The sequence below is a fragment of the Rutidosis leptorrhynchoides genome, chromosome 7 (assembly GCF_046630445.1).
Source record: "Rutidosis leptorrhynchoides isolate AG116_Rl617_1_P2 chromosome 7, CSIRO_AGI_Rlap_v1, whole genome shotgun sequence".
NCBI classification, from domain to species: domain Eukaryota; kingdom Viridiplantae; phylum Streptophyta; class Magnoliopsida; order Asterales; family Asteraceae; genus Rutidosis; species Rutidosis leptorrhynchoides.
The window spans coordinates 27,117,849-27,141,855 of NC_092339.1; the positions used below are offsets into that span (position 1 = coordinate 27,117,849).

The 24,007-nt window shown below is 38.2% G+C and overlaps 1 protein-coding gene across 3 annotated transcripts; it reads right to left on the reverse strand.

Moving 5' to 3' along the window:
- Positions 1-19,336: 19,336 nt before the first annotated feature.
- On the reverse strand, positions 19,337-22,898 carry LOC139857996 (F-box/LRR-repeat protein At3g26922-like). Of its 3 annotated transcripts, none has more exons than XM_071846847.1 (5): positions 22,787-22,898; positions 20,505-21,466; positions 20,233-20,409; positions 19,692-20,121; positions 19,337-19,602 (listed from the first exon to the last, which is right to left on the reverse strand). In XM_071846847.1, the coding sequence occupies exons 2-4, from the start codon at positions 21,450-21,452 to the stop codon at positions 19,717-19,719; spliced, it is 1,530 nt and encodes a 509-aa protein (XP_071702948.1). In that variant the 5' UTR covers positions 21,453-21,466; positions 22,787-22,898; the 3' UTR covers positions 19,337-19,602; positions 19,692-19,716. The 3 variants fall into 3 exon arrangements, with proteins under 3 accessions (XP_071702948.1, XP_071702949.1, XP_071702950.1); XM_071846848.1 differs by having other exon boundaries at positions 22,681-22,803; XM_071846849.1 differs by lacking the exon at positions 19,337-19,602 and having other exon boundaries at positions 19,604-20,121.
- Between the last annotated feature and the right edge of the window lie 1,109 nt (positions 22,899-24,007).

Consider the following 24,007-nt stretch of genomic DNA (forward strand, 5'->3'; position numbering starts at 1 on the left):
ACAACTAAACACAATTCATCAACCAAACTTCCACTTACAACAACCAAAAACCGTAATTAAACGTTCATAATCAAAGTTCAAGTTCCAAAAACGCATTTTATGATTCGGGTAACCAATTTACATGAATGATATGCCGTTTCGAAGATAATCAAGCATACAATCCAACTAAACACTTACCAATAATAATCCATGGCATTCAATGCATCAAAAGTCCATTTCAAGTTCATCAAACCCTAACCCAAATTCACCAAAATCAATAATCAAGTTCATGAAGTTTTTCTAAGGCAACCTACACATCAAATTGAAGCTAGTGATGCTAGTAACACAATTAAAACATCAACTTTTAACATCTAACAACGTGTGATCATCCAAAATTCAAGAATAACACACCAAAAATTCAAGTTCATGCTAGTTACACTAAAACAACGAGATCGAGCATATAAATCATATATTCATGTTAGACTTGAGCCATAGACACTAATTAACACTTTTATAAGTTAAAAACATCAAGAACACAAAATCTAGTGATTTTAGAAAGTTACCCAAATGAGATGAAGTTGGTACCAAAACGAAGAGGATGAAGAGAGGATCACGAATATGTAATTTATTTGGTTGCTAGCTCCTTAATCCGGATTTAGATGATGAATGAATGAATTTGGATAATTGGGTGTGTGTTCTTGCTAGAGAGAAAGAGAGAGAGATGGAGGTGGAAATGAATGGGTGAAAGGGGTTGACCCTTTGACCTAGTCAAGGGTTTGATCCCTTGTCAAGTTTAGTCCCTCAACTTTCGCTCGGGTGCGGGAATTACCTAAACGAGATAATTTAAAACGCGTATCAACGGGAGATGTTATAAACATATAACGGACTTTATATTAGTATAACGGAAAAGTAAACGGAAAAAGGCGGGATGTTACATTACCTACTCCTTAAAAGAAATTTCGTCCCGAAATTTAAGTAGGCGTAGTAGTCGTTGTTTCTTCCTCGAGATCTTGCGTTTCTGAATTCACGAATAGATGAGGATACTTCTTTTGCATTTGATCTTGTCTTTCCCAAGTAAACTCGGGTCCTCTTTTGGCATTCCAACGAACCTTGACAATCGGGATTCGGCTTTGTTTCAATGTCTTGACGGAGGTGTCCACAATTTCAACCGGTTCCTCCACAAAATGAAGTTTGTCATCAATAGTAAGTTCCTCAAGAGGGATGACGATATCGGGTTCGGCAAGACACTTTTTCAAGTTAGATACATGGAAGGTAGGATGAACGGAGTTCAATTGAGGCGGAAGATTTAAACGATAAGCAACGGTTCCAATACGCTCCAAGATTTCGAAAGGACCAATATACCGCGGATTTAGCTTCCCGCGTTTCCCAAAACGGATTACACCCTTCCAAGGTGCGACTTTTAACATTACTCGGTCACCGACTTGAAATTCAAGATCGTTGCGTCGTTTGTCGGTATAGCTCTTTTGACGACTTCGGGCCGTCCTAAGCCTATCTCGGATTTGAACGATTTTCTCGGTGGTTTCGTGAATGAGTTCGGGTCCGGTGATTTGCACGTCGCCTACCTCGGCCCAACAAAGAGGTGAACGACATTTGCGGCCATATAGCGCTTCAAAAGGTGCGGCTTTAATACTCGCGTGATAACTATTGTTATAAGAGAACTCGGCGAGAGGTAAGTGCTTGTCCCAAGCTTTTCCGAAATCAACCACGCAAGCTCGTAACATGTCTTCTAAGGTTTGAATTGTACGTTCGCTTTGTCCATCGGTTTGAGGATGATATGCGGTGCTCATGTCTAAACGCGTTCCCAACGCTTCTTGCAATGTACGCCAAAATCTAGAAACGAAACGGCCATCTCGGTCGGAGATAATCGATAATGGTACACCGTGTCGGGCTACGACCTCCTTAATTCCATTTTGTCCGTTTCTTTCATGGCAAGGAAGTGTGCGGATTTGGTGAGACGGTCAACAATAACCCAAATGGTATCATAACCGCCCGTCGTTTTTGGTAGCTTGGTGATAAAATCCATCGTTATCCTTTCCCACTTCCATTGCGGGATCTCGGGTTGTTGAAGTAGTCCGGACGGTCTTTGGTGTTCGGCTTTGACTTTGGAACATGTCAAACACTTGGAAACATAAGTAGCTACGTCCCTTTTGATGTTCGGCCACCAATATAGCTGTTTAAGGTCGTGGTACATCTTATTGGCACCGGGGTGAATCGAGTATCGTGACTTATGGGCTTCATCTAAAATAAGGCTTCGTAGGTCCCCATAACTAGGCACCCAAATTCTTCCGGCGAAATATCGGAGTCCGGTTTCTTTAACTTCGAATCGAGAGGTGAGGACGTTCAAGTGTTCGAGAGAGATGTTTTCATCCTTGAGAGCCTCATCTTGGGCTACCCGAATTTGGCTATTAAGGTTGGTGTGAATGGTGATGTTTAAAGCTCGGACACGGAGAGGCACCGCTCTTTCTTTTCGACTTAAGGCATCAGCTACTACATTTGCCTTCCCGGGATGGTAACGAAGCTCGCAATCGTAATCGTTCAAAGTTTCAATCCACCGTCGTTGTCTCATGTTTAGTTGCTTTTGATCGAAAATGTGTTGAAGGCTTTTGTGATCGGTGAAGATAGTACTCTTGGTTCCATAAAGATAGTGTCTCCACATTTTAAGTGCAAAGACGACGGCTCCGAGTTCGAGATCATGTGTCGTATAGTTTCGTTCATGAATTTTGAGTTGTCGAGAAGCATAAGCAATGACTTTTGTTCGTTGCATCAATACACACCCAAAACCATGTTTTGAGGCATCGCAATATACAACAAAATCATCATTGCCTTCGGGAAGTGACAAGATAGGAGCGGTGGTTAGCTTTGTTTTCAAGATTTGGAATGCGGATTCATGTTCGGTCGCCCAAATGAATTTCTTTCCCTTGTGAGTCAATGCGGTTAGAGGACGTGCAACCAAAGAGAAATTTTCGATGAATCTACGATAGTACCCGGCGAGACCCAAAAATTGCCGAATGTGAGTAGGAGTAGTAGGAGTCTCCCATTTGCTAATGGCTTCGATTTTCGTTGGATCGACTTTAATACCTTGGTCACTTACAACATGACCAAGAAATTGAACTTCCTTTAACCAAAATTCACACTTGGAGAATTTGGCATAGAGTTGTTCTTGTCTTAAAAGTTCAAGCACAAGTCGGAGATGTTGTTCGTGCTCTTCTTCATTTTTAGAATAAATCAATATGTCATCGATGAACACAATAACGAATTTATCGAGATACGGTTTGCACACGCGGTTCATAAGATCCATGAACACCGCCGGTGCGTTAGTGAGACCAAATGGCATGACAAGGAATTCATAACTACCGTAACGAGTCCGGAAAGCGGTTTTGGAGACATCTTCCCCCTTAACCCTTAATTGATGATAACCCGAGCGGAGATCGATTTTCGAATATACACAAGACCCTTGTAGTTGATCAAAGAGGTCATCGATGCGAGGAAGAGGATATCGGTTCTTAACCGTCAATTTATTTAGTTCACGATAATCAATGCACATTCGTAGGGATCCGTCTTTCTTTTTAACAAACAAAATCGGAGCGCCCCAAGGTGAATGGCTAGGTTGGATAAAACCACGATCAAGTAGTTCTTGGATTTGACTTTGCAATTCTTGCATTTCAGATGGAGCGAGTCTATATGGTGCACGTGCTACGGGTGCGGCTCCCGGAATAAGATCGATTTGGAATTCAACCGGTCGATGAGGCGGAAGACCCGGCAATTCATCGGGAAATACATCGGAATAGTCACTAACAATTGGCACATCATCGATATGCTTATCATCGGACTCAACTTTCTTAACGTGGGCAAGGATCGCAAAACAACCCTTACGGAGCAGTTTTCTAACTTTAAGGCACGAAACGAGGTTGAGTCTGGTGCAACTCATATCGCCATAGACAATCAAAGGTTCACCATTCTCGATAGGAATTCGGATTGCGTTAAGATCACAAAGAATGTGAGATTTCGTTTTGACTAACCAATTCATACCGATTATTACATCAAAGCTTCCTAGTTCCATGGGTATCAAGTCAATTTCAAATTCCTTACCCAAAATGTTTAACGTACACCCCCGGTAATATGTGTCGGCACTTAATAGTTTTCCGTTAGCCACTTCAATGGTATAAGTGGTATCTAATGGAAGAGGTGGAGTGCTAAAAGAATGAGTCAAAGTCTTGGATACAAATCATTTATCGGCACCCGAATCGAATAAGCAAGAGACATAAGAATTGTTGAGAAGAAACGTACCCGTGACTAGTTCAGTGTCATCCCGGGCTTCCTCGGTGTTGATGTTGAAAGCTCGGCCGCGCGTATTGGGGTTATCTTTCTTCTTTGGGCATGCATTTCTATAATGACCCGTTTGGCCACATTCGTAACAAGTGCCCGTCTTTGGTGCATTGGGCCACTTTCGAGCGACGGGAGTGGCACTTTTACAATCGTTGGCCTTATGACCAACTCCTTGGCACCGGTGGCAAATTAACTTACTACATTCGCCAAAGTGATGTTTGTTGCATTTGTTGCAAAGAGGTAGGTTCCCGGCATAACCTTTCTTGCCGTCGGAGGTGTAAGGCTTCTTAGCAAAGTTGTTGTTGCTTGATTGGGAGGGTTCCCACTTTCTTTTGTTGCCGCCCGATTTATCCTCGGCCTTAGGTGCCGGAACTACGATTTCGTCAACCGTTTCAATTAGTTGGCGAGCCATGTTCATAGCGGCTTGATGAGTAGTGGGTTTGGATGACATCACCCCTTGTTTGATGCTTTTTGGAAGACCGAGCATGTAGAGCTCAATCCTTTGAGATTCGGGGTTAACAAGATTAGGACACATCAAGGATAGTTCGGCGAAGCGTTGATTATAAGCTTTAAGATCGTTTCCGACCGCTTTCAAAGCTCTTAGTTCTTCCTCAAGCTTTCGGGTTTCTTCGCGCGGAAAATATTCAACAATCATCTTTTCCTTTAGATCGGCCCAAGAGAGGGCATGAGCTTCATCGGTACCCACCGATTGAACATAGGTGTTCCACCATGTTAGAGCAATTCCGGAGAAAGTGTGAGTGGAGTATTTGACCTTGTCTTGGTCTCGACAACCGCTTATGCTAAAGACGGCTTCCGTTTGCTCAAACCATCGGGTGAGCACGAACGGTCCCCCGGTTCCATCAAAAGTGTGAGGTTTGCACCCCATGAAAGCTTTATAAGAGCATCCCTCGTTTGAGTTTCCGGCTCCATCGTTGTTGTTGTTGTGGTTGTTATTATTATTGTTGTTGGATGAGTGACCGGCCATGGCCGCATCTACGGCGGTAGCTATCATCCGTTCGAGAGCTTGTTCGGGAGTTTCATTGCGGCGTACACGACGAGGAGCCATTGTTCCTTCAAGACACAAGAATATCATTGATTAGTATTCTCAATAATACTAACCGTGATATAGGATAAAGATAAAGAGAAGTTTTTTTTTTTTTTTTTTTTTTTTTTTTTTTCTCGACTCGCCTTAAATTCTTTATGTCATAATGTCGGAACGTTCATATGAGTCACCGTAATATAATCCCGGAAATTATATTACCCTGATTCATATGTGCATTCGACATTATTCTATAAAGTCAAGGTGGCGTGTCAATCAAATTAAACAACGTGAGATTAAGATGAACTAAGAGTAGATATGAGTAGAAGCGTTCGAGTATAAATGCACAAGTAGTCAAGTAATTCCTACTTCAAGTCTATATGCCGGTTGTAGTCTAGACTCATCAATGTACCCTATGACTCGGGGTTGACACTAATGAACTCTAAATCCCTACAACCAACGCTCTGATACCATCTGTAGCGACCCGACCAAATCATGTTTGACGGCGCCGTCTACTTAGGTCCCGTTACGTGGTCATAAGTCTTTAAGACAAAGTTTGACCAAAATATGTCGCCTTCATTTTTAAATAAAGATTGTTCCCAAAGTTTACAAGAATTGTTCAACCAATAGTTAAGTTACAACGTTATAATACGAATGAAATCTAGGCGACACGGTTTAAAGTAAAGTCAAAGACGCTCCATGAAATGCACATATACTCGACATCCAATGCAAGTATCAAATAATGAGCGGAAGCATGTATCATGTATCGTTCAAGGACCTGAGAAAAACATAGAAATCTGTCAACGAAAACGTTGGTGAAATCATAGGTTTAAGTAAGTAAGTACAAGTGAACCACAAGATTTGCATCAATGAAATAATAGTAATACATTCCAAAAGTTTGTTTCACGAGCACCCAATTATCAAAGCTTAACATTCCTTCCATTGTATACCCCATCACTTAGTGCTAGAACAAACACTGATTCTCGAAAATATATTTCATCCGTAGACGGTAGCGAACCGTCAAGGATGAGGGTTGTCAACCCATATGGCCATATAACATAAGTTCTCGCTTACACCCGGCAAGTGTAACTAATGATAATCGAATTGAGGATTTTGTTCTAAACTCGTATGTAGAATGTTTGTTTTCCCGTTCTTGTGTTCACTTAGTTCAAAAGAATCGTTTATGTTTTCTCATCCCAATATAAGTTCAAAAAGAGTAAAAGTGGGACTATGATCTCACCTTGAGTGCACGAGTAGTAAAGTACTTCACAAAATAACGTGTGCGAAAGATAGTGCTAGTCTTGACCTAAACAAATAGGTCGTATCAATAACGGTAAACACGATAGGTCAAAGATGTTCAATTAGTCCTATGGCTCGTTACGACTCGATTATTTAGCATGTGAAATCAAATTGCCAAGTTTCATGCAAGATACAAGTATATAAATAAGTTAGGAAGGTTGCATAATCATTTGGTTAAGTTTGACAAAAAGTCAAACTTTGGTCGGTCAAAGTCAACGAAAGTCAACACGTTCGGGTCGGGTTCCGAACTATTTTTCTGAGGTTTTTAATCATATATGAACATGTTAGAACAAGTTTCATGTGAATCGGAGGTCCGTAGTATGCCAAACATTTTTCGTAATTTGGACATGGTGGTCAGAGCCTGACCAAGGCTTATGTCGCGCCGCGACATGGTCTGGCCGCGCCGCGGCATTAGCCGTGCGCTGGTACCTGGTCAGCCTCAATTGTTCAAGTCCCAAATCAAAACTCTTTCAAGCATAAATTACAAACCGCTAACATTTAGAACTCGCACCTTATATCGTTGGAAAGGTAATTTGACAAAGAACACAACTAAACACAATTCATCAACCAAACTTCCACTTACAACAACCAAAAACCGTAATTAAACGTTCATAATCAAAGTTCAAGTTCCAAAAACGCATTTTATGATTCGGGTAACCAATTTACATGAATGATATGCCGTTTCGAAGATAATCAAGCATACAATCCAACTAAACACTTACCAATAATAATCCATGGCATTCAATGCATCAAAAGTCCATTTCAAGTTCATCAAACCCTAACCCAAATTCACCAAAATCAATAATCAAGTTCATGAAGTTTTTCTAAGGCAACCTACACATCAAATTGAAGCTAGTGATGCTAGTAACACAATTAAAACATCAACTTTTAACATCTAACAACGTGTGATCATCCAAAATTCAAGAATAACACACCAAAAATTCAAGTTCATGCTAGTTACACTAAAACAACGAGATCGAGCATATAAATCATATATTCATGTTAGACTTGAGCCATAGACACTAATTAACACTTTTATAAGTTAAAAACATCAAGAACACAAAATCTAGTGATTTTAGAAAGTTACCCAAATGAGATGAAGTTGGTACCAAAACGAAGAGGATGAAGAGAGGATCACGAATATGTAATTTATTTGGTTGCTAGCTCCTTAATCCGGATTTAGATGATGAATGAATGAATTTGGATAATTGGGTGTGTGTTCTTGCTAGAGAGAAAGAGAGAGAGATGGAGGTGGAAATGAATGGGTGAAAGGGGTTGACCCTTTGACCTAGTCAAGGGTTTGATCCCTTGTCAAGTTTAGTCCCTCAACTTTCGCTCGGGTGCGGGAATTACCTAAACGAGATAATTTAAAACGCGTATCAACGGGAGATGTTATAAACATATAACGGACTTTATATTAGTATAACGGAAAAGTAAACGGAAAAAGGCGGGATGTTACACGAGGATGTTCAAACGTTCTTGAGAAATATTCTCCTCTTTGAGAGCCTCATCTTGGGCTACTCAGATTTGGCTATTGAGATTCTAATGGATGGTGATGTTCAAGGCTCGGACACGAAGAGGTACCATTCTTTCCTTTTGGCTCAAAGCATCGGCTACAACATTCTCTTTGGCAGAATGGTAGCGAAGTTAACAATCGTAATCGTTCAATGTTTCGATCCACCGTCACTGTCTCATGTTCAGTTGCTTCTGATCGAAAATGTGTTGGAGGCTTTTGTGATCGGTGAAGATAGTACTCATGGTTCCATAAAGATAGTGTCTCCACAATTTGAGCGCCAAGACAACGGCACCAAGTTCGAGATCGTGCGTCGTCTAATTTTGCTCGTGAATCTTCAGTTGACGAGAGGCATAAGCAATAACCTTTGTTCGTTGCATCAATACACAACCAAAACCATGTTTCGAGGCGTCGCAGTACACAACGAAGTCGTCACTGCCTTCCGGAAGGGACAAGATAGGTGCGGTGATTAACTTCTGCTTCAGGGTTTGGAATGCCGACTCTTGCTCGGCCGTCCAAACGAATTTCTTCCCTTTATGAGTCAATGCGGTTAATGGTCGTGCAATCAGAGAGAAACCTTCAATGAACCTTCGATAGTAACCGGCGAGGCCTAAAAATTGGCGGATATGAGTAGGAGTAGCGGGAGTTTCCCACTTGCTGATATATATATATATATATATATATATATATATATATATATATATATATATATAAATATATATATATATTCGATCTTTGCGGGGTCGACTTTGATACCTTGATCGCTTACAATATGACCCAGAAATTGAACTTCCTTCAACCAAAATTCACACTTGGAGAATTTGGCGTAGAGTTGCTCTTGCTTCAAGAGTTCAAGCACAAGTCGAAGATGTTGCTCATGTTCTTCTTCGCTTTTGGAATAGATGAGGATATCATATATGAAGACGATAACGAACTTGTCTAGGTACGGCTTGCATACGCGATTCATGAGGTCCATAAACACAGCTGGTGCGTTGGTTAAACCGAATGGCATCACAAGAAACTCATAATGACCATAACGAGTTCGGAATGTAGTCTTAAGTACATCGCTCTCCTTCACCCTCAACTGGTGATAACCTGATCGTAAATCGATCTTAGAGTAAACGATATATATATATATATATATATATTGCAGCTGATCAAATAGGTCGTCAATCCTGGGAAGGGGATACCAATTCTTGATCGTCAACTTGTTGAGTTCTCTGTAATCAATACACATGCGAAAAGATCCGTCCTTCTTCTTTACAAACAAAACAGGTGCGCCCCAAGGCGAAGAGCTTGGTTGGATGAATCCACGGTCTAGTAGTTCTTGTAGTTGACTCTGCAACTCTTGCATTTCGGAAGGAGCGAGTCAATAAGGTGCGCGAGCCACAGGTGCAGCTCCTGGTACTAGATCAATCTGAAACTCTACTGACCTCGGTGGGGGTAATCCTGGCAATTCTTCTGAAAAGACGTCGGGAAATTCGTTCACAATTCGCACATCATCCACGCTTTTCTCCTCAGTTTCTAGCTTCTTCACATGTGCTAAAATAGCAAAACGCCCTTTTCTCATTACCTTTTGTGCCTTCATGCAACTAATAAGGTTCAGCTTCGGGCTACATCTCTCTCCGTAAACAATTAGTGGCTCACCATCTTCGCGAGGTATACGAAGAATCTTCTCTCCACAATTGACTTCTGCTCTTACTTGGGACAGCCAGTCCATACCAACTATTACATCAAAGCTTCCCAACTTAATGGGTATCAAATCAATCTCAAAATCTACGCCAGCTAAGTTTATAATACCTCCTCGACCAATTTGGTCAACTTTCTCAAGTTTCCCATTGCCTACCTCAACAAGAATACCCTCGTCTAAAGGAACTAATGACCAGTCTATCTTAGAACAAAAATGTCTACATACATAACTCCTATCGGCACCAGTATCAAACAGGACAGAAGCTAATAGTTTATTAATAGTGAATGTACTTGTGACCAAGTCAGGATCCTCACGGGCATCCCTGGCGTTCATGTTGAAGACTCTTCCACGTGCTGGGCCGCCATCCTTTTTCTTGTTAGGGCATTCATTCTTGAAGTGACCCTGCTGGCCGCATTCAAAGCACTTCTTTGGCCCATTCGGAATTGTCCTCACAGCTGGGGTGGTGACCTTACAATCTTTGCCGATGTGTCCAGTCCTATTACACTTTTTACAAACCACGTTGCCGTTCTGAATGTTCTGGTTAGCCGGTGGAGCTTGAGGGTTGGCATCCACCATAGCTGCGGCTACTCGAGCAGCTATCATCTCCTCAATCTGAGCTGATGTGGGCATTTCTCTTGGAACTCTTCCGTTTGCCATTGATCTTCCAAACAAAATTTCGACTTAAGTCAAAATCCATTATTCAATAATTCATAATATTATAGTATAAGGTAATCAATATGGAAACAACACAATACACATTAACTAAGCATGCCAACTAGTTGCAGATAGCATAAAAACCATCATACAATAACTTAAACAGAACATCGTACAATAATTAAACAACATTAAGTTCCATTCATTAATAAGAAAGTTGCGTACATCTTCATAAGGTTCGTACAATACTTGAATAAAACGTGAAACCATTAACGGGATTACATAATGAAATCTAATACAATAGCCCTATAGTGATGGTGGGTAAATGATGTCCATTATGTGGGACATCTGGTCCTCGAGCTCAGTCACCCGAGCACGGAGGGAATGCACTTCCCTCGTCAGCTCCTCGACGGTGGGAGACGCTGGTGGGGCAGGTGGTGCAGGTAGTGTAGATGGTGCAGGTGGCGCCGGTGGCGCCTGTGGTGCAGAGGGTGCAGCACTAGAAGTAGATGGCGCCGGTGGTGTAGAGGGTGCAGCACCAGAAGTAGATGGATCAGCAGGATACGGCACAACCCGCTTGTAGGCGGTGACCCTAACCAAAAGTCCACGTGCGTTCACGAATGGCTTACCTCCATTAACCCCTGGAATAACAGTACCATCGAAGCAGTACCGCTTCTTCGGCGGGGTAGAGGGTGGCTGCACGGGTTCCTCCTCGGAGTCCTCCTCAGAATCCTCCTTGGGATCCTCCTCGCTAGTCTCATCCGATGACGAACTGTCTGAATCATCCGATGGTAGTGCAGGTACGTCATCTTCGGGTGGGTGTGCCTGGCCGGTGGTCATAAGTCGATATCTGCCAGGTGGAATCGGCACGACTCGTCTGTCAGTGGTGCATCTAGTCCAATGGCCATGCTCGTTACGGAAAGGACCGTCAGCGGTGCGTCTAGGTAAGGAAGTTGTCGTCCAGACCAGCTGTAGGTTGACGAAAAATCTAGAAAAGCCATCTCTAAAATCAACAGGAAATCCACGGACCTCAGCCTCAAACAGGGTCGCCATGTGGTCAGACTCATCCTAACCATGAGAGGATCTGTCTCATAAAATGGAGAGGGCGCCATGCAAATTAGCTTGATAAGACTAATGAATCAGACCCCCAGAAAGGATAATCTCCTTAAAGATTAAAAATCAGCTTTTAAGTCTGATATTACGCAATCCTTGAGATTGACCTTAAAGATTGAGAATTACAAACTCATGGAATTCGATGATATCTAAACTCGAGCTTGAACGAGAAAATATTTTGATCAAAATTACAAACCAATTTGTTTTCTGAAACCCTATTTTCAATGCGTTCATTACCATTGAACGTAAAATCCTAAGAATTCACCGAAATTCATTAGGTCACCTGAACCAAATCGGGTGTCAACCGTAAGTACAGTGGTTGCATAGCATGGTCGAAGACAGGACCTTGTGCCGAAACGAAAAATTATAGGGTGATCTTTACCACTTCTCCTACAAAGGATAGTAATTGCATCCGACATAATGTGGACCATAATCAAAAGCATGTCATTAGACATTGCCTTAACAGTTTCTTGTTCATCGCTTTCCTTTACAACCGAACGGTAGTTTACCGAAAGGTAATATACGGAACAAGTAAACTGGATGTGTGCTTTCCAATACAGGGATAGCAGTGGATTACACGAACCTAAAAGTTTTAGCCATAATATTCATCCACAAAAATATTTTGCAACACCGATGGTGGGTCAATTCAGAAAACTTATCTAGGGTAAAAGCTAGAATGGATTTTCAAAAGATCAAATGTTTTCATAAAGATCCAATTTCCTAAAGGATCTAAATTTTTATAGTCATGTGGGACTGTAATCCATATCGTTACTATCATTGTTCATACCGCCATATCAAAATCACTGATGTACAAAGTGTGAAGAATAAAGAAGTGATTCAAGTATGTTTTTATTTCAAGTTCTATATTGCTTGAGGACAAGCAACGCTCAAGTGTGGGAATATTTGATAATGCTAAAAATGAACATATATTTCATAGCATTATCCTTCAAGAAAGACAAGCTTTTAGTTGCAATTGTTCTATTTCCAAGTAATATTCGTTTAAATAATAAAAGGTGAAGACAAAGACAGAATCGACTAATTGAAGACGCAAATGACCAAAAAGCTCAAATGTACAAGATACAATACAAGTGGTTCAAATTATTGGTGAGAAACGTCTAAAAATTACAAGAGTACGAGCCGCGGAACGCAAAGTACAAGATATTAAATCATACAAAAGGACGTTCGAAAATCCGGAACCGGGACATAAGCCGAGCATCAACGCGCGACTCAACGGACCTGAAATTACAAGTCTACTATGCACATGAATATAATATATATATATATATAATTATATAAAATTATATATATATATTATATTATATAATATATAATTCGCAGCAGCCCACGTTTTGGAATCATTTGGAACAGGATAAGGCGGCCATGCGATCGCATGGCCTGGAAGCACAATTCTCATGCTATCGCATGAGCTCAGAAGTCTGGCCAGGTCTATAAATTGCAACGAATTTCGACGAGTTTTACACACCATCATCAATATCTTATCTCTCACTCTCTCATTATATTTATATTTATATTTTATATTTATAATTTTAATATTAAGTTAATAATAATAAGGTTATTGTAGCGAATGTTTTAAGGTTTTGTAAGTCGAAACTCTGTCCGTGTAACACTACGCGATAAATATTCATTGTAAGTTATGTTCAACCTTTTTAAATTAATGTCTCGTAGCTAAGTTATTATTATGCTTATTTAAGCCGAAGTAATCGTGATGTTGGACTAAATATTAAGACGGGATTATTGGAATTTGGACCATAATTGGGGTTTGGACAAAAGACCGACACTTGTGAAAATTGGACTATGGGCTATTAATGGGCTTTATATTTGTTTAACTAAATGATAGTTCGTTAATTTAATATAGAGATTTACAATTTGACGTATCTATAAATAACCACATACACTCGATCGGATACGATGGGAGGGATATATATAAATACTAATAATCGTTCATTTGACCGGACACGGGGATGGATTAATAGTCAATGGACTCATTAAAACAGGGGTGAATTACATACAAGGAAAATTGGTGTAATTGTTAACAAAGTATTAAAACATTGGGTTACACGCAGTCGATAACCTGGTGTAATCATAACAAAGTATTAAGACCTTGTTACAGTTTAAGTCCCCAATTAGTTGGAATATTTGACTTCGGGTATAAGGGTAATTTGACGAGGATACTCGCACTTTATAATTATGACCGATGGACTATTATGGACAAAAACCAGATAGACGTATCGAATAATCCAGGACAAAGGACAATTAACCTATGGTAATAAATTAAAATCAAAACGTCAAACATCATGATTATGGAAGTTTAAATAAGCATAATTCTTTTATTTTATATCTCATCGCACTTTTATTTACCGTCATTTTATTGATCGTACTTTAAATTATCGCACTTTTATTTATCGTCATTTACTTTACGCTTTAAATTAAGTCATATTTATATTTAATATTTTGCATTAGGTTTTAACTGTGATAAAAGACTTAAAATCAACAAACTGGTCATTAAACGGTAAAAACCCCCCTTTATAATAATAATAATAATACTACTTATATACACACACACACACACACACACACACACACACACACACACACACACACACACACACAAATATAGTTGTGAAAAATATAGTGTTAAACTTGTCTGTATCCCTGTGGAACGAACCGGACTTACTAAAAACTACACTACTCTACGATTAGGTACACTACCTATAAGTGTTGTAGCAAGGTTTAGGTATATCCATTCTATAAATAAATAAATAACTTGTGTAAATTGTATCGTATTTAATAGTATTTCGTAATAAAAATAATAGTATTTCGTACTACACCTCGCACACATCACTCTCCAAATCAATGATAATGGGCGGTATGTCCGACATCTGAACAAGGAAAAATAACCTTTTCCATGTCAGTAAGACATATAGCAAGCACGTAATAAGGCAAAATATCTACAGCAGCCTAGATCGTATACAGCAGTACATATCATGACAATAATAACAATACCATACCGAAGTAACATGAAATCAAAAGCAGATAGTGGCATGCAGTAGCGAGAATAAACAGTAGCATACAGCAAGTCCATATAGCAGTAAAAGTAAGCAGTAGCATGCAGTAAGTTCCGCAGAAACAAGTAAACAAGCAAGTTGTAGATTAATCATATTAGCGAATCCCACTCGGCTCGGTCAAGACTCACTAATGCAACCTAATTCCCTACAACCAATGCTCTGATACCAAATGTGATGCCCCAACAACATTAACGTGTACGGATCATCAACAACAGGTCCATTACACGGTTACAATACTATATGCTGTTTTAAAACAAGTTTGCATTCATGGAAAGATAACGTTTTACAAAACATAGCGTGCTTCTAGAAAGCATTAACATAAGTACGTGACACAAAGGTCATTACAAAGCCATTGTTCAAATGTAACATAAGTTATGAATGCAAAGTAAAAGTTTCGTAATTGAGACATCTCTAAGCAAAGCAGCGGAAGTCTAACACCGAGAGTCTAATACAGCGGAGCAACAATCGTCTAAGCACTTGAGAAATAACATGCTTAAAAAGTCAACACGAATGTTGGTGAGCTATAGTTTGATTGTAACAATAATGTAATGTAGGCCACGAGATTTCGTATTCAAAACAGTATGAAAAGTATATGCTTAACCGCGGGCACTTGGTAACTAACTTAACGTAAATATCACCCCCTAAAAGTACACTTGGAGAGTGCGTCTGTTTACGAAGTATTAAACACCCGATAAATGCTAGCGCGACTAGCCCGAGTGGGGATGCCAAACCCTATGGATCCATATCTAAGACTCGCGTTCACAGGTTCAAAAACCAATGACTAAATGTTACCGAGCTAAGGGGAAAGTTTATGCCGTTATATCACCCACACATATATAAAGTTTAAGTACTCGTTCCTAATAAGTAAAACATAAAAAGCGCATGTATTCTCAGTCCCAAAATAGTAAGGTAAAAAGGGATCTATAACTCACAGTGAAAGTGCGGTAAAAGTCGATATGAGATAAGTAAGCAAGTAAGTCGGTCCGAAAGGTCCTCAACCTAAGTCAAAAGTTACTAAGTCAGTAAATCGTCCCAAAGGGTTTAAAAGTACGTAAGTTAAATCTTAAGTGTCATCATCATCAACATCATACGTAAAAAGTAAAGTAAGTTTTCAATCAAGAATAGAGATCAAAACAAAGGCTGACTTCGTTCAGCTGCTACGACCTCTATACAAACTGAAATGACGTGAGACTAGTGGCCAAGGATCCGTATGTGAGTCCTCTAACCGTTGACCAATTCTCAGAACCTAATTCGTCTTCGTTTGACCGTGGCGACGGTTTAAGTGCGAGTAGGTCAGAAATTTTAGCACAACGTGAAAAAGGCGTAGTGACTTTTGGAAGGCTATAAATCCTAAACCGTATATCGAATTTAGGCGAGTCTTAAACGAAAAGTCATCTACTCGAACCGAACTATCTGGAAATCAACTTTTCCAGAAGCCCAGGAGCCTGATCAGACCCTGAAAAACAGAAAGCAAGTGCTCCGGTGGGTTTCTTGGTGTTTGATGCTCATCACGGATCTCATCTTGATGCGTTTAAGCCTCAGTGTACAACTCTTGATGTTTTAGCATCACTTTAACCAAGGTTTAACCATCAACACACAAAGTTAAGACTAAGAAATAAAACACAACTCATGTGAGAGTTTGAGCAAGGTGATGAACCAAAGTTACATCAATTTCTTAGTTTCAACACAAGTACAATTTCTATTAAGCTATAAACTTTGAATCAAACTAAATAAGCAAGACCTTAAGTTATGGAACTTAAATCTTAGCTAAGTATTAAAGACCTTAGACTAAAAAGTCTAGATCTTATGTTCTTGGTGAAACCCTAAGTCATAACACTTAGACTTGCAACTTTTACACAACCATAAGTTATGGAACTTAGGTCTTGTAAAATAAAATGAACACAAATTAATGAACTCTTGTTTTAACAAGTTAGATGACCATAAGTTACATAATTTAGATCAACTTTAGATGAGTGAAAGTTATAAACTAGGAAGCTTAAACTTTCTTGTTCTTGAACATTCAAAGTTAGACTTTGGTTACAAGATACATGAGATCAAAGTTAACAAGTAAATCTTTGACCAAGGAACATATATAAATCGAATTTCATAAGCATAAATGATAAATTTAAAGTTAAAGATAAACAAGTTCAAGTTTGGATTCTTTACATAAAGAGATATCAAGTTACAAGCTTGAATCTTCATAAAATGAACTTTAAAGTTCCAATACTTGAACATAAAGAGGATCTTAAAGTAATTGATCCTTTGATTATTACAAGTTCATGTAGAACCAAAAGCTACAAAGCTTTGATCCTTGTTCTTGCTTCTTTATCTTACAAGTAATTAAAGAATGCAAGATAACATAAGGATTTAAGTTACAAAAACCAAAATCCATGAACACTAATGATGATGATGATGCTACGGTTTAGAGAGAAAAAGAAAGGAAGAAAAGAAGTTTAAACTTACAACTTAAGAGAAATGTTTAGTGTGAGAAAGTAGTGAGGGAGTGATGTGTGTGAAATGGAATTGGCTCAAGGTTTATGTAACAAAAGAAAGAAAGAAAAAAAATAAACAAATTTGAAAATAAAGGCCACTATGGCCGACGGTCATAGTGGTGGTGGTGGTGGTGTGGTCCATGAAGTTGGTACAATGGTGAGGTATACATGTTGGGTGGTATGGTAGAATGAGGTTAAATGTTGTAAGAAGGTACACAAGCATGCTTAATACTTTGTCTTTTAATCTAATGGATTTTGTCTCATGTAGTAATGGGCTAACTAGTCCATTCATTAGTACATTAAGTGAGTCCATTAAGTTAAGTATGTCGGGCCTTTAATAAGCTAGGTCCATTAAGGTGTTAATTCCATTAAAACTAACTAGTAAGCATTAGTAAACACTAAGCATAATTAAGGAACCATAAAGCCAAGTAATTGTCATAAATAAATAACAATTATGTTTACGTAGTCATAATATTCCAATTATGACAAAAGTTTAACGTGCACCAAGTATGTAGTTCGTTTTAAACAATAAGTGACACTAACGGCCATAAATGCAATCAAGGATCATGTTAAGTGATTAAGCACTTAATAACACGTTGTAGGTATTAATGAGAATAATTAACAAAATTAATGATCCCAGAATATAATCTAAATCAGTCGCACAAATACGCAGTTTCGTGAAAGTAATTAATGAAATTAAAAGTCGAAAAAGTCGGGTCGTTACACAGGGTTCATTACTTCTTTTCCATTTACCTATATGGTTCTTCCGGTTGGATAAAAAAATGAGCAAGTTGGTTGATTGAAACCCGATAATTGATTAAAAAGTAGCTGTCGGATTAGAAGGCTAAGACGTTGTCGCACGATGGTAAATTAACACTCATTAAATCGGTCATTTCAAGATTACCGTTGTACTTTTTCCCCATCTTTCGAGCTCCTTCAAGTGTCATTCGCCTTCTTGAGGGTTTGAGTTGTAAGTTTTTTTTGGGTGGGGTTAGTGATACATCTAAACTTGTTTGGGTTAAATGGGACATCATTCTACTTCCTTAGGAATGGAGGTAAATGTCTGTTCTCTAAAGGCAAAAAACTTGTCTTTTGTTTGCATTTTGTTTGCAAATGGTGGTGGCAGTATAAAATCAAAAATAGTGCATTTTTGGTTTCTATTATTACAAGTATTCATGGTTGGGATGGGGGTTGGGTTTTAAAAATACTTACCGGATTAAACCATCCATTTAGAACAAAGTTTGTGTTAACCTTTAAATGCAATCCTTCGAGGTAAATCTTGCCTCCTCTTTTGAAAGAATATTAGGTGATGGAAAAGATACATGGTTTTTAGAAGATTGTTGGCTCGGACTGGAATGTTTCAAGAACAAGTTTTTGAGGTTGCGTAGGCTTGAGTCAATTAAACAAGCTACTGTTGAAGACAGAATATCACAATCTAGACCTGCGTTTATCTTTCTGAACTAGAGCTTGATCAGAACTCCCGTTGGAAGCTATCGAGAATCTGCTGCAAACAGTATCTTTCGAAGGATCAAAACCTGATTCGTGTAAATGGAACTCTCATTTTAGTGGCAAATACAACTACAAAGTGATGACAAGCATCCCTAATGAAAAGATTTTATGCTGCGACTCTTCTCCAACATAAACATTAAGAAACAATCTCACCCCTGTAAAGATTGGTATTTTTGTTTGGAGATCGAGGCTAAAGAGACTCTCAGTTCGCAATGAAATAGAGAAAAAGGCATTAATCTCGATTCGGTTGATCATGCTTTAATTCTGTAAAAGAACTATGGAGGTGTGGACTCGGGTAAACTATTGGTGGGGACTTGGTAACGTATCAAACCCAAGTGTTAACGAGTTGTTCAAAGGAATGGATGTAATTTATTCAAAAGCTTGTGAAGATCAAGTTTAGTTACTTCCCCTTAAAGTGCATTTATTCAAAAGCTTGTGAAGATGGAGAAGAAGGTTTTGAAGGTTGAGATCTTGAGATAAAAAAATACCAGTCATAAAGAAGAGTGCCATTTATGAAAGTGGTACCAAAGAACAAGGTGACAATGGACTACTCTTGCAAAAATTGGAGTTGACTTTGAGTTATGTAGTTGACAAACTTAATAACTAGTGGAAATAAACTTTCCAACAGCAGAAACTAGCATAGTAGTACACATTATAAATATTAAACTCTTTAACCATCTAAGTACCCAACAAAAGGAACTAGAACTAGCATACGATCCAACATAATTAAAACCCAAATCACCTAACCAGCTAAGTTGTGTAGCAAAGCAGAAAATCCCCATAGGGGCGGAATCCTTAGGTGTGTGAAACATACAACTTTTACCATTCCAGTTTTCACAGGCAATCTGACTCAGGATAAGAGATAACAAAAACATTGAAACCTGAAAGCAGCACAAATAAAAAATTTGACTAGTTATAAGCATTTTAGTGACAGTTAGCATCTTTGAACATACATAAATCAAAAACTTACAATTTCTATGAAGACATTTGTGATGCTATAGCAAGTTCATAAATGCAGACACCTTCCCAACACATTTAATCTTCATACGATCCAATATTAACTTCATAACACTGTTCGCCTCTGCACGTAAACTAGAAAATTGTGCTTGAATACTATCCTTCTTTGATGTTGGAAGTCCTTGCACCAACACTTCAATCTGATCCAACATTGACAAAATGTCATCAATCTTAACATTGTCTTCATTAATCTGCCCAAACAGATCAGTCCAACACCTCCTGATCTGTGAAATTTTCTTTTTAACATGTTGCCCTTTATTAATCTGTGTTTCCCCTTGCTCATTCATATTCATCTCACAATCAATCTTCTCCCACTCCAGCAACCCCTCCAACTTGGCCATTATTCGTTGTGCTGAAGTGGCATCCCGCAATGCTTTCACCTCCTGCATGTTTATAATGTACATTAGTCCCCGTTTATCATAATTACTAACCCAAAGGGGTGCTTATCAGTTGATTCTTGTGTATGTGTGTGTATGTGTATGTATAAAAACTACCTCGCGTGAGTATATCGAGAGAGTGGCAGATGGTGAAGCATCTAGCAGAAAGTTTTCGACTTGTGTAGGGATCTTTACATTCTTTTCTCCTTTCTCATTCCCTGGATAAATCTTGACGCTCGTTAACTTAGCAAAGGGAGAAGGTAGATCTGAGACTACGTCCACAAACGAATCAAGCTGAAACATAAAATATACCAATAATATATATAAATCATAATAATAAGTGAGTGGAGTACTGATAGGTGCACGTATAAACATTAATGAGCGAATACCTCCACAATTTCCAGTCCAAGCGTTAGATTTTTGACATTGCGGAACTGTTGAAGAATGTTAACAGTATCAGGACCATCTGCTTCATCAAGATAACTAAGATAAAAATCCACTTTCTCCAAAGAAGACAAACCATGTGCGAATAAGTGACGATAAAATAGGTTTTTATACATCAATGAGGACAATTCGGGGGCATAAATCAAGAGATCACATCGGCAGTTTACAATAGTGAGATTCTTGAGGTAAGGTGCAACCACATTAGCAACTGAATACAATCCTTTGTCAACCGTGAGATTAGAAAGTTCAGAATAGCGAATGGAACTAAGATTATAATCATTTATGGTGCAGTTAGATAAGGTCAGGTTCTTCAAGTTTGGGCACTTAGAAAAAAGACCACCATACTCGTCACGATTTCCGTGACTCTCCACGACATTCTCAAGATGCAACGTTGTTAAAGCCGGTAGGTCCCAAGATGATTTGTTCTTATAGAGTTGACTCCAATATCTAGCACATCCAATCAAAGTGAGATCTTTGAGAGATTGTGAAATAAAGAGAGAAAGAGGTATTTCGTTACGCTTTTCGTCCAAACATATAATAGTCATCTTTTGGACATTGTGCGAGAACGCATATTTGATAACCGTTTTGACAAACTCCTGCCTAAATTCTCCACGTACACTAAGTTTAACCGACTTCAATTCTATTTCATTATTGTGGGAAGATAGAACACGATTGAACTCATCTAATGTGGTTAATGAAGTGACATCGTCAGTAGATGTTAATGAAGTGACATCGTCAGTAGATAAATCGAGATGTGGGATTGACTTCCAGATATTCTTCCATCTAGATGACAAAATGCTAGTTTTTATAGCTTGTTTGGTTTTGTTATAAGAAAGAATTTTGATGATGAGATCATCTGACAAGCTGCTTAGTCTATCGTCTTCTGTATTCATTCTTACTTCAAAAGCTGCAAGTTAATAACATAAAGCAAGAATCAGGACACACTAAACAGAAATAAACAATAGGCAGATTACTATTTAAGCGAAAGCTTGAGCAAATGATTTTTTCCAGCTAAATCTGAAACTTGTCATGAATCAATTTTGCTAAATCTGTTGAGGTGTGAAGCTAGAACGAGAAAAGTCAAATATGCTTATCCAGGCATGATAAGTTTCATCCCGACATAAAAACTCAAATACCTTTTAAATTTGTTGATTTTATCATGGAAAATATATATAACAAGAATAACAATTATGAATCATTATGCAATATGAGTTTATAAAACAAGGTTTATGAATCATGTTTCAAAATAATGTACACAACAATACAATAACTAGTAAAACAAGGATACATACATTTGGAAGATGCAGGATCCCTAAATTTAACAGCACAAAGAAAAAAGTAGAACTGGAATTGAAAATGAAATATGAAAGGCTGAGATTTGGAATTAATACGTGCAGTTTGAATGATCAGTGTAAATTGGGCAAGTTTTATTCCAGAATAACAAAAAAGATCAAATATAACTACAACGTGTATGACGTCACTAAAACAAGTCCCTACTCACCAATTTTATTCTTACACTACTAACCTCTAATATTTTATTTTTAATAGAGCCCAACATTTAAAACCCTAAACCCTAACAGATAAATGTTATCAGCAAAATCTTCAAGTACTTTCTATTCTCACTTGTATATTTCTAATCAGTCAGAAACTCCTTAGTGAAAACGAAAATCAGCTGAAACAACTAACAAACTTCATATGTTAATCAGTAAAAAGGAAATCGGTAGGAACAACTAACAAACGACATATGTTAACGAGTAAAAACGAAATTAGTAGTACAACAACTACAAGTAGAAGAGGTTACCTATTTTAATATAGCAGAACATAATTTTGATAGACTGTAGAAGCTCAATATGTTTAAATGCCAATTTCAATAATTGTTAACAAAACCCTAGTCAAAAGTCATACTTAATAATTTTCCAGCTTGTAACACTTTTGTATATAACAAAACTCAACTCATCTAGTTACAATTTCGTGAAGAGAATCATCTCTAACTATTAAATCCATAAACCCTAGCTTCACAACTTGGGTTAGGGTTTTAATGAAGCTTAAAACCTCACTTAAACACTAACAGTCTAACACATTAACTTAGAAGTTCGGAATTAAAAACATATAATTTCATACCTCAAGCTAGGGTTTATAAAAAACCCCCAAACTTCTAATGAAAGAGTGTGATGAAAAAACTAGAGCTTCTAGTTGCTTAAGAATCAAAAGAAAATAGTGTTTGAACCTTAATCATCAATTAATTGCAATTGCATGAAGAAGATTGTTGAGTTTTTGCTCTCCTCTCTCTTACCCGTCACTCACCATCGCACATATACACACACACCCCAAATTTCCAAGATTTTATTCGATAAGTAAAAATGAGTCATTCTTTCTATTTTTGGAATATATACATATATATTAAATCCTATTACAGTTTCAACCCACCCCCAACAATATTCTATCATATAAAGTCCCTCTTTTGACTAATTTTGTCCTTTTTATAACTTTCCTCCTCAAAGTTAAATAACTACTGTACTTAACAAACATACATAAATTGGGATGTTACATCATGGTTTCAAAATAGGCAGCAGGAAACATCAAAACTTTCTCGGGTCAAATAATAATATTCTATACAACACTTTTTGGCAAAACCTTCCAATTTTGTAATTCACATGTCAATTATTATTACAAAACTTAAGAAAATAAATATTTTCTAAATAATACTTCTTTGATTTATAAGATTTGATGCATTGAAAATGGACATTGACACATTAGGGTACTTCCAGTTTGACCTGCTTGAGCCAATAAAGTTTAAGGTAGCAATTTGACATTACTTATTGACCCGTTAAAGAAAAAACATAGCCCAAATTGACCATTCATAAGTATATGGGACAAAGTTGCCACCCCTAAATATAATTAGACCATCTCTAACGCGGCGTTTTCAGGCGATGGGTGCCACCAACACGTGGCTAACGCGGCGTGTTGGTGGGTTTAAACAGCGGCGTGCTGGATGTTGGCACGGGGAAGAAGCTCACGTGCCAGGTGACGTGGAGATTTGAGATTGGCTGATTCAAATGTAACAGATATATTTTGGTAACGGATATATGGATATATGCTGACCGAATTTTTAATTATGAAAATAAATTAATTAAATTAAACATATTCTTCTCTATATATATACAACTCAAACATATACTTCTTCACAACTCAAACATATACACTTCAAACAACCACAACTCATTTTATCTCACAAAAATGTCAAACCCGAACGAGTGGTCGCTGTTTAACAACATTGTAGCCAGCGAGCCAACAACACCCGGTTCGTCATCTACAAACCAAACCCGACCCAGACTTGGTTTTGCCAATTATACAACTAGCTCGTTCAATATGAACCCACAAGAATTTGAACACCAAATCTATCAACTACAACAATTTCAAAAATTACAAGAAATTCAAAGAGAACTCG